The 17,219-nt window shown below is 42.8% G+C and overlaps 1 protein-coding gene across 5 annotated transcripts in view; it reads right to left on the bottom strand.

The window, feature by feature from the left end:
* Positions 1 to 17,219, bottom strand: part of LOC140273680 (axin-2-like) — a 118,303-nt gene that overhangs the window by 52,922 nt on the left and 48,162 nt on the right. For all 5 annotated transcript variants that reach the window (XR_011908049.1, XR_011908048.1, XM_072369319.1 and 2 more), the window contains 2 exons: positions 11,800 to 12,030; positions 85 to 147 (listed from right to left, as the gene is read on the bottom strand). Coding sequence is in view for 3 of the 5 variants with exons in the window: in XM_072369319.1 (XP_072225420.1) it covers positions 85 to 147; positions 11,800 to 12,030 (294 nt within the window). In the remaining 2 variants the exon portion in view is untranslated. The remainder of the gene's footprint in view (positions 1 to 84; positions 148 to 11,799; positions 12,031 to 17,219) is intronic.

Raw genomic sequence — 17,219 nt, 5'->3', positions numbered from 1 at the left:
TGTCACAGTTGGGTGGAAAAAGAGAAAAAAAAAAATTAAATGAAAAGAAGGGAGGGGAAAAGGGCAGGAGAGAGAACTGATTACCTGGGCAGACTTGGCCAGCTTCTGACTGGATTCCCTCTCAATCTGCTTCAATCTGCTGTTGGCCTGCAACAAGTAGGAAGAGGGGGGGGTGTGAGAGAGAGATATGCAGACCGGTGGATAAAGAGACACAAAGAGGCAGAGTGGTGAAATTCAATCTTCCGTCAGGAAGTGTACAGAGGCACGTCGCCCTCCCAGCTCACCCATTCTCACACACACATACATACATACATTTGTTGACCTCTGCCTTTTTGGCAGAGTGTCCCTGTGGCGCAGGCCTGTGGCCCCTTGGCATGACGCCAGCCCCAACGCTCATGTGTGCCAGCAGGTGGTGACGGGCATAGTGCACAGTGGGCATCCATCTCCTTTGATCTCCTGCCAACAATTCATCACTTAACAAGAGGAGGGGTATTAAGGGGTGAATTAAAATGTTGCTGCCAATTAGTTATACAGTGGGAAAAAAAAAAAGAGCTAATCAAGAGAAGCTGCGACACTCAACAGGGTGGAGATGGACTGGAGTGAGCGAGGACCGCTGTTGGAAGTTTATTAAGCGCAGCCCGTCCCTTTGTTTTCTGTCGTTTCTCTCTGGGAAGTCAGGGGAAGCCAAAACCAACACAAGATCCGCCTCCCTTCGGCTCGTTGTGTTAAAAGGCCAGAGTTTCCAAAAGAGGCTGGACAGTGGAGTGAGATAAATAGGTGTGAAGTGCTCGGATTCCACGGGGATGTCAGTGGTCCTACAGTACTGTAGAGGGAACACCAAGGCTCAAATTAGCAGAGGATAGACGTCACTATCGGGGATTTTTCATGGGATGTGGATGAAACTTACATCTCATACTTTGGTTTGAGAGTAGAAATTCTATCTGCATTTTCATATTATTCAGATCCCTTATTGTATTACATGTAATGCAAAAGTAAACATATATTTGAATACGTAAATCTCATGCTATATTTGTCTAGCTGACAGCTGTGTGTCGTTGAAATATAATTTTGAGCTAATTTTGCACCACTGTGAGCTGGTTACTCTTTTCTTCCATCCTTATGTTTCTTCCCAAAAATGATCTAGAAACGCCGTAAATGCACACACACACACACACACACACACACTTGACACTTGTATCCTGACAGCCTCTGATGGGCAGACAACTCAAGAGCAAACACTTCTTCATTGAACACACCCTTCACAGCCATCAACACCTGAGCCGTGTTTGGGCTCTGCACCCAATCCAAACACTTCCTGACAAACACCCCCCCCCCCCCGTCCGCTCTGAACGGACACACCTGTCACCACGGATACACAGAGCCGTCACCAAGGATATGGGCCTGTCTTCCTGCGCCAGGACCCTTTGAGTGGCGGCCCGCTCGTCCCGAGGGGCCCTACGGCAGCTGATGAGAGCGCGGAGGACAAAGAGGGGTGTAGAAAAGAGGAGAGAAAGAACGGTGTATGTGAGGGGGCTGCAAATGGAGCCCTTCTTCTTTATAAATGACATTATTTTGTCTCCTTTAACTGTAGCGGGAATTTACGGAGGACAAAAACTGATAGAATCTGAAAAAAATCCATCAATGGCTTCTAAAAGGAAGCTAAACGAAAAATGCAACAATGCATTCAACGCGAAATCAACCGATTTATTTACTTTGTATTTTAATCTTTAATTTAATTCTCATTAAATTATTTTTTATTTACTATTTTATCTGGATAATACACCATTATTTTTTCTTGGCATTTTTCTTGTATTTTTTACCTAAACTTATTCATTTACATACTGGATTGATATTTTAGGACTTTTTTTTTTTTTTTAAAGATTTTTTGATTATTTGTACTTTGCATTTCCCCCCACCCTGTTCATCTCCCCAAGCCCATTCATTTCCACGGTTTTATCTCACATTTCTGTGTCTTTGTTTTTACATTCATGTATGCATTTCTGCTTTATTATGCAAATGAGAAGAATGTAAGATGGACTCAGCCTCTCAACTCCTGGTTGATCATCAGGGCAAAAATAAAAAAAATCCCATTTCTGAATGAGACACCAAAGCCAGAAGCGTCTAAATGGTACTTTACAAACGAGTAGTTAATCTTGTATTTAGTTTCAGTTTCTGTCCACCATAATCTAGTCTCCATCCAAGAAGACTAAATTTCTTGATTGTTTCATTCAATTTTACTGGCTTTGCTGTTTAAATAATAGCAAAAGATGAGACATAAGTGTGTCTCAGTAGTGAAAAGGTTTACATCAAAGCTATACATCATCACCCCTACAGGAGTTGGCTGTGACTTAATGAGATGCTAGCTGTACTGTATATGACTCGCGGTGCACATATGAATGCATTCATAGAGACATATTGCCGTGCTGACATGCAAACAGGCTCAGATGTTTCATAAAAACATAAAGAGCTCGCTACTTTTCTATTCCTTTTACCTACATTCACTCAGGGGAATTCGGCAGAACGCATGATACAACATCATACATTATACAGCTCAAGTATGGAAAGGCACATGTCTCGGAGAAGATGACGTTATGGATAGTACGTGTGATGGAAAAAAAAAAGCCTCAGTGGACAGTGAGGAACACAAAAGGAAAAAAAATGGCGCTAAATTAAAAGCCCGGCTATATGTGCACGTCTATGTGAGTGTGTAAGGACTTTCAAAGAGACTACCTGGGCCCTGCCAAAGGCATTTTTCTGCTGGAGGCACTTTGAGGCTGTATCAGGCTCTTCAATCGCCTCTTAATCCTGGCGGTGTGGAGTGCAGATGCTTTGAAGAGTGTGCGTTTGTGCGTGCGTGCGTGCAGATACTTTGTGTGTGTGTGTGTGTGTGTGTTAAAGAGAGTGGAAACAGATCTGAAAGCGATGCATGCACCACTTACCAAAACTTAATTAATAATCTGATGTGGGAACCTGGCCAAACGCACAGAGAAACACCGGCACGCTCGGGAAAAACAAAAAACAAACACAAAACAGAAATAAAGCCTGACAGGAGTGGCAGAGAGTGGAGTGACAACTTTCTCTCACACGTATAAAGTCACACTTATTCAAACGCAGATAATGGGCAAACAGAAAGCGGGACTTTGATCTACGGCTGTCTGGAAATCAGGTTGGTTCAAGGCGTGCAGTCGGAGAAACACTGTGGTATTGTTGCTGAAAGAGGAAGGAACCCAGGAAAGAAAATACCGTCTGCAAGAAATAATATGCAAACAAATGTTAACGCCTAATGGGTTGAAATGATTCCATTTGTCCCCATGGGTAGAAATAAAAAGAAGTATCTTCAAAATCTTTTGGTGTTGGAAAGGACATTCCTTCCATGTGGTATTTTCTTTCCGATAGGCTTCCAATCCTCTCATATTGCTGAAAAGCAATTATGGTTTTCTGTGTCGTAACAGAAGCTGAACTTTGGCAAAAGCTCGAAAACTAAACGGCATCTACTGATGCAGGCATGCAGACCACGTGACTGCTAACTGACAGGTGATTAGGATAAAGACAGGGACATTTTCAAGGCGGTGATGTGTTGCAAAACACCCTTTTAATGGCTGCTGTTAGTTCCACCCCGCATACAAGCACTACATTGCACACTGGGGAGCTGATTTGTGGGGTTCAGTTCTTGAAAACAAAACAAAACAAAACAGAAAAAGAAAAATCCAGATTTAAAAGAAAAGCTTTTTTTTTTTTTACCACTGCTCCACAAAGCCTTCAGTTCAGTTGCGCGAGTATTTGTAAGCGCTGAAAACGATCCTCTGTTCACCACACATGTCTCTCGTAACAATATGAGCTCAATCTGCTAGCGAGGGAGAGCTGGGAGATGTTATTTGCTCGTTTGTCTGTAATCATTGCTGTCTCGCGCGCGTATGCAAAAGGGTGCGAGAGAGAGTCGGTGCTGTAATGACAAGAGGCTTTATTTCCATTTCACAGTTTGCCATCAATGCCTGTCAGAAGTGTTTCTCTTCATCCCTGCTGCTCAGTGTCAGTGCTGCATCACACCCAGGACAGAAATAATGCATCATGGGCACACACACATAAGCAGGCGTACACGGATAAACATACATCAAATGCGCAGCCACACACAACATACCAAACGTTCAGTCATTATACACAGCCAGTTCTTGATATCAGAAAACCAATTACATCCATTACCATCAGCTTGAAAGGGCTCAACATCTAACCTCTAATCATAAGGTCAGGACAGAGAGTTTGCTTCAGGCTTTGAATGCTTACTGGATGAGCTGCTGAATCAGACATTGTTTTAACTTGTGTGCAGGTGTGCAGACATTAAAACCACAGAAGAAGTGTCTCAGTCATGCTTTTTTTTGTTCTGCTAAGCTGCAAGGGCAACGGTTTTGCTGAAAGATATGTAGCATTTTGATCCAAATAGTCATTGAAGCTCGACTTAACCGTGATGAAATTTCATCTTTTATCGAAGCAGACTTCCCTGCCTATCCATTTACGTCTCCATCCCTGCTTTGATCAGTAATGCTCCTGATGTTCACATGATTTCGAGATGAATTCGGAACTCAACCCAAAAAACAGCCCAAAATCGTCGTGTCCCAGTTAAAACTCCACTTCAAACCAAAGTGTAATCTATAGCGTGCAACAAGATGGGAACTGCCTGACGCCGTGTCTTAATGCGATTGAGAAAGTGTGTCACTTCCCTCCCTCCTCTTGGATGACTTCAAAAAATGAGCAAGGGAGCTGTGTGATGTTTTTTTTGGGGACGGCAGAGCCTTTACTTTGACTCTTTCATCTGCTGGGTGACTCACTCTCTCTGTATCTGCCGCTGGGCCCTATGGTGTGCTGAGAAGACGAAGAGGCTCGCACAAGGTCTGAGCATGCGCACATGGACACAAATACACAACATGGATTTATAGACAAAAGCAGTGAGCAGAGGCTCAGCAACAGACAAATTCACATTCCGACACATAGATCCAATAATCTGAAAGCCCTAAAGTTTACCTCCTTCTTCCTTAAAATCAGATTCCTCGCTTTGCCTTCCTCATCTCATTGTCTGGCAGTTAGTCTTGTCAGTGTGAGGTGAACGTGGGCCCTCTTTGATCATCCCCCAGCTAGTGTTTTTCTCCTCTTCGCCTAATCCATGACCGAAGGAATAATATGATTTGGTGTATCTCCAAATGGCAGACGACCAAATTAAAAAAGTCAGCTGTGACAGGAGGCAAAAGAGGAGAAAAAAAAAAGAAAGAAAGAAAAAGACTCCAGCTATGACGACAACAATGACAACAACCTCGTACCACCATCTTCTGGAGGAAGAAGCGAATGTCTCAGTGGGTCAGGTCAAAGCTGGCGTTAATGGATCGCTGGAAATAAAAATGTGAATGGACCAGAAAGACCCTCTGCATCTTGACATAAAACTACAAAGACATTTCACCCCACTAAGGCCACGTAGACAGAGTAAGAAAACTATCAGTAGAAGTTTCAAGGCAAACATCTTCATTTTTCTCCTAAGTACGACACTTAAGGTTTTACTCTCTTATTAGCTGCGGGACTTAAGCGTGCTTCACGGAATTTGTCTTCAGTTGAAGGAAATTGTTAGGGCATTTCCAAAGCTATTAGAGTTCCCACAAGAATAAAATTCTGCAGTTTCAGTGGAGTCATGGGCGTGTTTATTTCCTCGGTGGAACCGCGCCAGAACTGCACCATAAACTCTGCGATACCGTGGTCAAGATACAGCTGGAAATAGCTTACGGTTTCTTAAGTGTTCAATCAAGTTAAGGAAAAAAAACTGAAATACTTTAGGGAAATTTGAAGAAAAAGACTGGACAAAAAAAAAAAAAGTCATATTGAATTTTATGGATGCTTTCACACTGGAACTACTTTTCTGCTGTATCCAAAACCCCGATTTAAGGCGTCAAACCTTTGCCCGGAACAAATAAGCGATCACTGGTCCGGACAAAACCTGAATTACGGGTCAGATCTCTTCAAGTGGGAAAACCTTTCTTGGCTGGTTTGGACTTTTAAAACCACTCGCAGGAAGTTAAAGGAGGCAGCTGACAAGAGCACATGGAGGTGAGGAGGAGACAAAGTCTTTGACTGATGACCTACAAAAAGGAACAACAATTCACTCAAACACCAAATGACAGACAGTAATCATGAGATTTCGTCGCTGAGACAGTGGTACATAAATGAATATGATTAGCGATTTTTATGCGATTAATCAAACGGCAAAAGCCGATACACTGAATTAACCCCAACACACACCCCTCGGTATGTCGTATAAAGTTCTTTGGTGCCATTCTTTGTTATTTATGACCGCGAGAGGGATAAACGGGACGAGTCATAACAAGTCAAAATCCAACATGTGCATCAATACATTTCTGTATGTTGATGGTTTACTGGTTGCAGTTAAAGTTTAGTCTCAATCCTGGATCTTAAACACAACTGGAGCACTGAGAGTATGTCATTCACACCCTCTCTGTTTGAGGACATTTGCCACGAATCGGTGGAAAAAAAGGACAACCACATGTCCACAAAAAGAGGCAGTAATTAGGCAACCTCTTTACAGAAAAATCCACGCAAGCGTTTTAATGAGTCAAGCAGAAATCGACAAGGGCTGGGCACTGTATTTAAGATTGAGATTTGAAAATCAGCTGGCTGCATATTTTGCAGTGAAACCATCTTGGGTGGTCCGATGGCGGACAAGAGCACAGCTTTTAAATACGGATAAGAATGCAACACATTGAGGGCAGATTATGATCCAATCCGTCAAACCACATTTGAGGAAGGTCAAGGATGCATGTGTCCACACATGGAAAATCATGTAGACGCAGATGCGCCTCAGGCCACATGAAAGGACTGCCTGGTTAGTTTTGTGCATAGCACAGCAAACATAAGTACTATACAGACTGTTTTCTTGGGCCAAACAACATAAATGATGTTTATACCAGAGCTGAGGAACCAAATGGCTGTTGGAATCCTCTTCTTCAGCTGTTTTACAATTGAAAACCCCCATTTACCCTCTTTTTGAGGGACTTTAGATGTATCATGACAAAGTGTAAGATCTTCCATCCATGTCTGTTGAGCTAATATGCAAAGGAAGATGTTTTTCGATGCGGAATATAGTGAACAGAAGACAGAGATGATCTTATTCAAATATACATTTGACCAGTTACATCATAGAACTGAAGCCTCTTGCACACAAAACAAAAAAAAGCTCTAGTTGCAGCTCCAGGACCTCATCTGATACAATGTCTGCAGAAAGTCTCTTATATCATCCTCTTATATTCTACCAGTGCTAGAAAAGAAGGGACTAGTTGCATGTTTAAGGACTTTGCACCTCTACTTCTTAAGAGTCAACCAGTGTGTGCTTGTGCCAGAAGAAGCTCTGTTGTGGCTTTTTATTAAGGGACATGGGACATAACCAGAGGGAACAGGGAACATGGATTGGCTACTGGAAGCAAAAAAAAAGCTACATTCTCATTGGCTGACATATTGCCTCCTGGTAATGTTGTCACACTATGTTATTTTTTGATGAAATGCCCCGTTCCTTTGATCTAAAGTAAAAGTGGGCATGCACACGAAAGCAATACAAATATGTATGCGCACCCCATATTTCCTTTTCACTACTCGCCTGAGGAATCATCGGAAAACGTGAGCTTCGCCATTACAGTGACCTGTCCCTGTGTGAATTTTGCAAATATGCTGTTTCTATGTACATACAGGCTGCCATGAGCACCAGCCACTGAAAAATCCATAAGATTTGTGCAACAAGAACACAAAAGTATGTGCTCCCACTGTTTTGCAGGCACACAAAGTCAGACACGAACGCACAGCTCCAGACAAACATATCTCACAAAAAAAAATTTGTACGACTAATCTCTTCGAGCAATTCAAAGAGCGATGCTCTCTAGACGAAAAGCAAATAAGAATGCCAGACATTATTCATTTCCTATCAGACCTGAAGCCTCTTGATCTTTTGTCTTGCATTATCTCACGTCTTTAGCAAGTAGGATACTTTTGTGTGAGATGAAAAGATCAAGGAGTTTTCCCACCAACAGAACTTTGAGCTCAGTTAGGTCATTATTTGCAAATATAACCTGTTTTAAGAAGTGCATTAGGAAGTGTGCATAAAAAGCAGCTTCCTTCATACAATGTATATATATATGAAGGAAGCTGCTTCATATACATCTATCTATCTATACCTATATAGATGTATATATTTCCACTCTTTTTTCATTTCTATGTGTGATAAGAAACAGTGCTTCCAAACTGCCTAGCCAAGGTTTCTGGTTAAAGTCAACTCTTTCCAGAACGCTTGATGCTCTGAGCTTTGCCACAGCTTTAAAGCAGAGGTGAGGATATGGGGAAAGCCACAGAAGCAGATGGAGGGTGGAGGTGTGGAGCAGAAAAGGAAAGTTAGATAAAGAGGTGGTGTGGGTGAGAGGCAGGTTTCTTGCTCACTGCAGCCCAGAGATGAAGCTTCTTTATCAGGCACAGAGGCAGCCTCACAGCCCCCTCATTGCAGAATGGAGATTGAGAGGACTGAGTGTGTGTGTGTGTGCTCATTCTCACCCATGAACACACACACACACACAGAAAGAGACACTAACAAAGATAAACTTCAATAGTATTCAGACTAACACACACCCACACACCTTTTCCTCAGTCTGCATCCATCACTTTTTCTTCTCTTCTTGCTTTTTGGAGTAGATCAAATGTTTGGGACTATCTCACAGTCTGATCTCATTTCCTCTGATTTTCTGCTTCTCATTATTTTATTCCAAAAGCTTTGACTGTTACTCCAAAACACCCACCAAAACATCCAAACCACCCCCTTCTCTCATTCTCTGTCTCTCCCCTTGAACGTACACGTCTTTGATGAGAATCCATTCATGGATTTAATGGATTTTTCTGGCCCTTTTCACTGGAATCTAAGAGACATTTTCAAAAAAAAAAAAGGAAAAAAAAAAGGGAAAAGCCGGATGGCCTCTGCTTCCAAGAGCACAGCGGACTGCAGAGGACAGCATTTCTGTCGGCATCTGAAGAATGAGAATTTTTCAACTCGGAAAACAGGGTGAACGAGTCAATATGGATCTAAGGCCCGGCTGACTTCATGTGTGGAGAAAAGATGGAACACAACGATGAAGTTTTCCCTCCCTCCTCATCCAATGTCAAACTTGGGGAGAAATTAAAAAGTAAAAAAAAAAAAGAAAAGAAAAAAGGGTGGGGTGGGGGGAGTAAGACATTCAACCTTCGGTGAGTGTAGAAATCATTAATGTCTCTCGTAAAAAGTGAAAGCAGCACATTGCAGATATCGTTATCAGTGTGTGTTCAACATTCGGCCTCAACCGCTTTGAGTCCACTCCAGATTGCCCGGCAAATGTGGGCACATTTTTCTTGCATACAGAGAAGATGCAAGAGAGAAAAAGGAGTTAAAGTTAGCCGAAAAGATAAAGCAACTGTTTGCGACAAAACAGATTTCGCACACCCAGAGGGGGAAACGGCACCGATAGTAAAAACCAGGATTTCTTCAAATGAGGATTACCCTGTAATAAGTAAACCCTTTTCCCTTGGATCTCCCTCGCTTCAGTACCGCTAGTTCTGTGCGCCATATGGAGCCAAAATGGCTGCCTGGGCGCTTTGGAGGTCCCTGCATTCCGGGGCTAATGCTGTGCAGCTGGTGTGGGATGGTGTCTAATGAAAAAGGCTCTCTTTGATGGGCCCTGCCGAGGGATTAGGTTCTGATCAACACCACCTTAGGTCAGCTTCCTGCTAGACCAGCACGAGATTATGGGTGATTTCGCAACAGTGGGTCCAGTTTCTAAGATGGTGAGAGGAGCGACCGGGACGCCGAAAGAAAGCAGGAGAGCAAGAAAGAAGAGGAAAATGGAAAAATTATAAACCTCTTTAGATGTAATTGAATTATTCCCTGGTTTGCCAAGTTAGCAAAACACAAAACTGGATAACGGCTCTGCTGAGAAGCTGCAAAAAGCCCCTTAGTTTTTTTTGGCGATGGTTTCTCTGATGTTCAGAGAAGACCGAAGCCGAGTGTTTTTCAGCGTGTGTGGGTACGGAGGCATAGGCAAAGGTTTTGCTTCAGCTTTATGCTCTCTGCAAAACTTCTAGAAAGTCTATTTACGCACGCTGTTGTCCGTACATGACACAAAGAATCTTTCTCAACCACAAACCGTATAAAAAAAATTAAAAAAAGAAGAAGAGGGTTGCATTTTTAGTCTGAGAAATGAAGCCCATACCCAAGTGCCTGTAACCCTGCATTCTGCCTGTCAGCCAGGAGGGGGCGACTCCTTCGGTTGCAAAAACGAAGCCCATTTGTGCAGAGGTGTAAGAAAATGACTATACTTCACACGTATTTCTGGGACAGTTTGTAAAAGACATCTTACGAGTCTGAATGCAAAACCCTTCAGCTTATCACATAAAAACGTCTATGTTTGTAAAACTACTATTAATAAAACAAATGTGCGTGCATTTACAATATCGCCCTCACCAAATTACGGACAAATTTTTTTTTTTATTTGGGTACCTTAGAAGCTAGAATAAAAAATGAACGCACTTCTGGTATCTCATGTATTGGACAAACAGAAGGTAGGGCAAATTGGCAACATCTAAATAAAGAAAATGTTCAATAACGTGCCCACTTCCTTTGCTTTGAAGTCCAAATTTAGGATCTGGTGCTGCCAATCGCTTTCAGAAGCTACATGATTAGTTCAATAAAGTCCATCTGTGTGGAATCTATGTGTCACACGATCTCAGTAAATATACACCTGTTGTGAAAGTCTGAAACAGAGGCCGCAATGATGAGCAAAGAGTTCTGAAAACAGCTCAAGGACAAAGTTCTGGAGAGGCTATATGAATTCTTTTTAAAAAAAAAACTCCTTCAGTGCACAACCTGGGACACTGTCCAAACATGTGACTAAAGGTAGTCTGATCCAATCAGAAAAAAACACCTCTCATCCTCCCGCGAACACCCTCCCCACAGTCAAGTGTGGCAGCATCATGCTGTTGGGATATTTTGTTATTGGCAAGCCTGGGAGAGCGGTCTGAATTGACAGAATGATGGATGGTGCTAAATACAGGCAAACTCTAAAGGAAAACACATTTCAGTCTTTCACAGAATTGTGACAGGGATGGAGGTTCACCTCCCTGAACCATACTCAGGTGGTTTAGGAGGAGCGTTTAAATATGTTGGAACGGCCTCGTCAAAACCCAGACCTCAATCCCACCGAGAATCTGCTGCAGTATCTATAAACTGACAGCTTGATGGGCCAAACGTATAGAGACGTACCCTAAGAGACTTCCATCTGTAATGGTTGCAAAAGTACTGACCTGGGAGAGGTATGAATACTTATGCACGCTCATTTTCCTGTATTTTAACTATTCAGCTCACAGATATGCTTTTGGACCTTCAAAGTAGGTAGTGCTGAATACTTTAGCAAGGCACTGCAGTGCTAAATCTTCCATTGGTAAAACTGTTACAACAAGGCACCAGACTTCATGCAAGGGCGAATGGATGAGACATCAGGAAATATGAACACAGATATTATCAACATAAAGGGTCAATTTACACTGGAGGTGTAAAAGGGAAGCAAAAGTCTTCCTGGATGCGTATAGGTGCACGAGTGAGCAACACCACTGTGAAAGCTGTTGCCGATGGGCATTCCCTTGACTCTATCATTCACACGGGGAACAGAGAGCGATTTAGCATGCTAAAAGCATCCTATTCAAAGCTGACTAGATGTAATCTTTTTCCTCGCCCCATACATTCACCTTCTCATGTGCGGCATCCTTCTCCTGCTGGTGAGCTCTCTGGAGGTCGCAGCGGATTCGTTCCGCGTCGGAGCGGAGCCGGACCAGGGACGCCTCCTTGTCCAGAAGTGCTCTCTGCCTTTCGTCCTCCTGGAGCGACGCCATCTCAGCCAGGTGCAGTTTATGCTGGACGTGGGTCTGCTGGAGTTCCTCGCGTAGACTTGACACCTGGGCCTCCAAATCTGAAATCGCCTGGACACCGACAAAGAAAAAAATACAGTGGATTTAGGTGGATGACTATTAGAGATTTTCTTCCAAAGCATAGGTTTTGTCAAGTGTGTGTCAAGTCTGAATGCCTTTCTTGTGTTAACTGAAAGAATACGAATTTGAGGGAGAGAGCTGGGCTGATAGACAGATAATTAGATACAGTATCTGAGTGTGGAGGACTGCCTCTACGGTTTATCTCTGTGTGCACATGTGGTCCGCTTTCACCAAAACACGGCCATGTTTCTGTTGTGCTCAGGGTGGATGTGGGTGGGGGCCTCGTTCATGGCCTGACCCCTCTCTTCACCTTCTCTCTGAGCTGCTCAGCCTCGACTTTGCTCTGAGGAGCCCTCTAATAATGCTGCCAGTGAGAGTCAACATTACATCGTAGGAATGTTAATAAGTACAACCCCACGGCCTCTCAAAGCCCAGAAATAGACTGGTCTGACACACGCAGTGAGGCTGCAGCTCCTGAGTTTGGGAGATGTCAGAGGAGAAGATCTGTCAAAACTGCATGACATAGCTGAGATGATGACGGCTGTTTGAGAGGGAAATGAGGAAGGGGAGCATTTCTTGTGGCACATTTTAAAATTTTGCTCCCCCCCCCCCCCCAAAAAAAAAAGAAAAAGAAAAAAACAAAACACGGGTCTTCAACGTGTATCTGCTGCAGTTAGCTGTATGACACTGGAAGCAGTTGTACTAACATGATCATTTTCTTCTAATTACAAACAAAGAAGAAAAAAAATATCATACCGACAGGTTGGTGGCTCTAAGATACAGTGCCGTGTTTCACATTTCCTTACCTGTATTGCACTTATTCCCCAGTTATTGCAAATCTTCATTATCTTCTTTGGTTATTTTCTCACTTTGCTTTGCAATTTTGTGCTTCGGCTGGTGTCCCCTCCCCCGCGCCAAAAGCCTGGGCATCCCAGGACAACACCATGTTAAAGCAACAAGACAGCAAGTGTCTGAAGTCTTTTTTTAGGGGGCACGAGGGAGAATCAAAAGACTTCAAAAGAGTGTCACAAAAACAGGCAGATGCTGTGGCTCTGAGTTATACTCTCTTCTACACTGACACACACACACACAGACTCAGTCCCTTGTGTGCACACGCGCATGCACAGAAAAACAGCCACATGTGGTGTAGACGTCACACACGTACGTCATTTAGCATATTCAGAGAGAAAGTGTGGTTTAAAAAAAACTACAACAAAAAAAACAACACATGCAATCCTCTATATTCTGCTTCATTATCTCTCAACATCAACAGTTTCCCTGCTCAGCCTGTGCCATAAAGGGCAAGTGACCCTCAAGAGTGTTTAATGCATAATCCTCTGTTAAACTGATGTTGATTCCTATTCCAAAAGAGCCTTGAAATGAGTTGGAATAAACTCTTCCACAACAGAGGCATTAGTAATGATACAGCAGAAACTTTAAGGGCGTGTTTTCATTAGAAGGAGGCTATCAGAGCCACTTTAAACATTGTGTGCCATGTTTAAATGAGGAGATTTGTAACGAAGCGGCTAGAAGCAATAATACAAGACTGAAGACAAGCAGGTTAGGGTCAAACTGATTTGGCTAAGATGAGTAAAAGTAGTCAATCAAAAGAGAAAGTCAAAAACTCAAGAAAAAGATGGGCCATACGACACTGTTTAGATCAGATTTTCTGAAAGACTGCGAGTAACAGCGCGAGAAATAACTTATTTGAATAACTCTACAGGTTTCAAAGATCACTATTCAATACTGGTTTTCAGCGTCTACTTCAAAACAATTGGTATTTTAAAACTTGGCATGAGAATCATGAAATTTGTTCATGCAATCATGCAATAGTTTTACTGTGACGCCGGAAGCCGTTCGACAAAAACATTGAGCTGTCGTAATTAGAGTAAAATCCTCCAGTAATACTGACAGCTATGAGCCAGAAACATTACAATCTTAAATATGCTGCTGGTCTTTTGGGGCTGCTCAGCTCGGACCTGTGAAGTAGGAGATGCAGAGGCACGGACTCCACAAGAGCTCCTCACTTAGCCGCACTGCATCATTCCACAAGAAAGACGTTGAATTGCTGCCGACCTCGACAAAAGCAATTAGAAAACACACAATGTTTTTTCACTTTATCCGTAAATGGTTAGATTCAAGTTCATGTTCATTCTGATTTTCTTGTCTGAAATATCTGCAAGCGAATGTGTCCCGGAGGTCACTCTTAAAAGCACAGTGTGAACGTATCTTACAGGTAAAGTCCATTTACATTGTGTTGGTAGTGTAATAGGCTAAAACTGCAAACATTTATCTGACAACTTATGCCTTGACAGATACATAATGTATTAGTGTTACAGGATGCATATGTATTAATGCATGACATTTGACTCATCCAAGCAAAGAAAATGTCAGCCAGATAAATATGCAGCTGGCTGATATCCAAGATGTGATGTATGCACATACTAAATAATTTTGTAGTTTGAGGGGATGGGGATGGGGGGGGGGGGGGGGGGGGGGGGGGGGGGGTATGTTGTAACACATCACAGAGAATCAGTGTTCACTGATGACTTCAGTCGTGATGAGATCTGCTCATTTCAACTGTAAAACAAAATGTTATGAAATAATCTAAAGACTAAAGAGAATGTTACACAGTAACATTTTAGAGGCAAACACTAATATCTTCCCTTTCGAGCGACCTGATCAGAAACACGAGTTCTGTGGGACACTTATTCATTAAGCAAATGACAAGATGACACGGCCCAGGTCGTTCTCTTTATTTCAGCTTCTGCTTAGTCCGTCTTCGCCCTTTTCGTTCGACTCATTTTAATCACGTACTTGGGACTGAGAAGCTTTGAAAAATTGACATCATCATTATGTAGCCCACCACGGCTTGGGAGAAAGACCTCATGAGGCTCTCGCTCTCTCCCATGCTGTTTGAAGGAGATGGTGTGTACTTTTGCTTCAGAAAAGAAATAATTACTCAGGAAAATAATACCCATAAAGCGAGTTTTGAGGAGGAGCTGGTGGTGTGGGGCTTGAATGATGGGTTTGACGTAGAATAAAAAATATGGACGTTTGGAAAAACAAGGTTTAAACTCATACATCATATACACGGATGCGTATATATGTATGTAAGCTCTGAAAAATGGTTTCCAGGAATGATAGAAAAGATGTAAATTGAATAGTCGTGCATGGTCTACAAAACGTCTTCATCCTCTGGGGGATGTTTTGGTAAAAAAAAGCAGATTATTTTAAGAGATGTAGCGAGGTTCAGGTCCCCGCTCTCTCTTCAGAATTGGGAGTTAATCCCCTGAATTGGTGGAAGGCCAACAACCTAAACGCTTCTAATTCTAATTCTCATTCAAGTTACAAACAACTAATGAAAGAGAAAGATTTATTAACATATGAATGATGATGGGCACTAAATGATGCATAAGCCCCAAGTCGACAACAGATGGGTGCTATAACCTTTAGACTGCGTTGGAGTGCAGGGAAGCCACGGTTGAAGCCAGAGTTTCTGTAAATGACACACTGTGGTGGGATGAGGACAATGTGTCCCTGTGTGAGTACTTTTTATTTAATTTTTTTCCCCTCTTCCCTGCAGTCACAGCTACGACTCATTGGCTCTCTTTCTCAAACACAAGCCAGGAGCCAGGAATGCTATTTGTTAGTGTCTCACCACATCAAGGGGATGAGTGGGTATTACTCATCTTGGGAGTGTGTGACTGACATTAGCTGTTCCCTTTCCCTGCCAACTTTCTAGCTGCAACTGTCCTTCCTCCGCTTTAAAGACGATGGAGAAAAAGTGAGGAGGAGGAAAGCAGCAAAAAAAGAAAAAAAGAAAAGAAAAGAAAATTAGGCCCGGGCTCAGTTGTCACAGCAGGTGATGTCGCTAGCTTGTCTGCCACTGACACGCCACTTGATAACGTCATTGTCCATCTGACCTATGTGGCGGCGGAGTTTTGTTTGACTGGACTCTCAGACGCATGAGAGTTAGGACCAAAAACAGCGCTCTGAACTGAAATGTTTTCTTTTTGGAAATCTTTTTTTTTTATTTTGCCAACTTTCACAGCAGCTTTAACTAAGAGGCTGCATGCAAAGCAACGTGACGCCGTCAAACATTCTCAGGGGCTATAAAACACAATCGGCTGCTGGTGTGTCACAACCGTGGAACCGTCTTATCGACCCAAAAAAACTTCATCTTTTCGAGGCCTGGGTGAAAACGCTGATTTCCGTCGCTTTAACCTCTGATGTCAGGCAGGCATCGGATTGCCATTCAAAACGCTGCACGAGCAAACAGGAACTGAGCATATGAAACGAAGGCTGGCGGAGCCTGTTTTCCGTCACTTCCACAGATTCTGATAGTTTTAAAAATGAGCAGGGCAGCGTGCCGTTAGCTAAAACGTCCCGTGGTGACGACACCTGCAGAAATCACACACACACACACACACCAACTGGTGCGCTGTTCGCTTGGAAAGACACTCCCCAAAAAACGAGTGCGACCAGGGAACACTACAGGAAATGTAACTCAAAAATTTTGAAATACTTAAAAAGAGAACCCACTAACACAGAAGTATACAGAATTATTGTTTAACATAAACAAAATGTTGAGCTAAACACATTTCTACAATGTGACAAATGGATGAGTCTCTTTTTGCAATAAAAGAGCCTTTTATATTTGAGAATTCTTCTTAATGGTGGAATGTGATATTTTCCTCATCTTTTTAACACTCTCACTATCTCATTGTACTGCTTCTAGACGATATGAACACAAAATATCATACGCCAAGTATCATTTCTTTGCCATTCGCTCCGTTCTGGAAGCATCTGTGCCCTCACTAGGTGTGAGGGCAGTTTGTCCAGAAAGACATCATGCCTGGATCCCCGTCCCCAGCAAACGGTCAATAAACAAAATTCTGCATGCTGACGATTTTCCATTTTAACAGGAAGACTGAAGACAAACACATCCCCAGTTGAGAGAGGGTGGGGGGGGCTGGTGTGTCAAATGGTTTCCCACAGAGCTCCAATGTTGCCTAGGGTGGAGAGCGGCGAAGACCGAGCGCAGGGGTTTAAGTTGAAGACCTGCTGCTTGGCTAAAAGGTGACAGAATAGTCTCACAGCGTCTTGGATATCGATTAACGCAGACCCAAATGTGCTCATTGTGGGCGAGAGAAACCAGCAGAGAGATAGCTTCCTGT

This window comes from Leuresthes tenuis, unplaced genomic scaffold (assembly GCF_036924035.1).
Source record: "Leuresthes tenuis unplaced genomic scaffold, fLeuTen1.0.hap1 SCAF_17, whole genome shotgun sequence".
In the NCBI taxonomy this organism is placed as follows: Eukaryota; Metazoa; Chordata; class Actinopteri; order Atheriniformes; family Atherinopsidae; genus Leuresthes; species Leuresthes tenuis.
The sequence above is the reverse complement of the archived record's forward strand: the minus strand, read 5'-3'. Positions and strand labels throughout refer to the sequence as shown.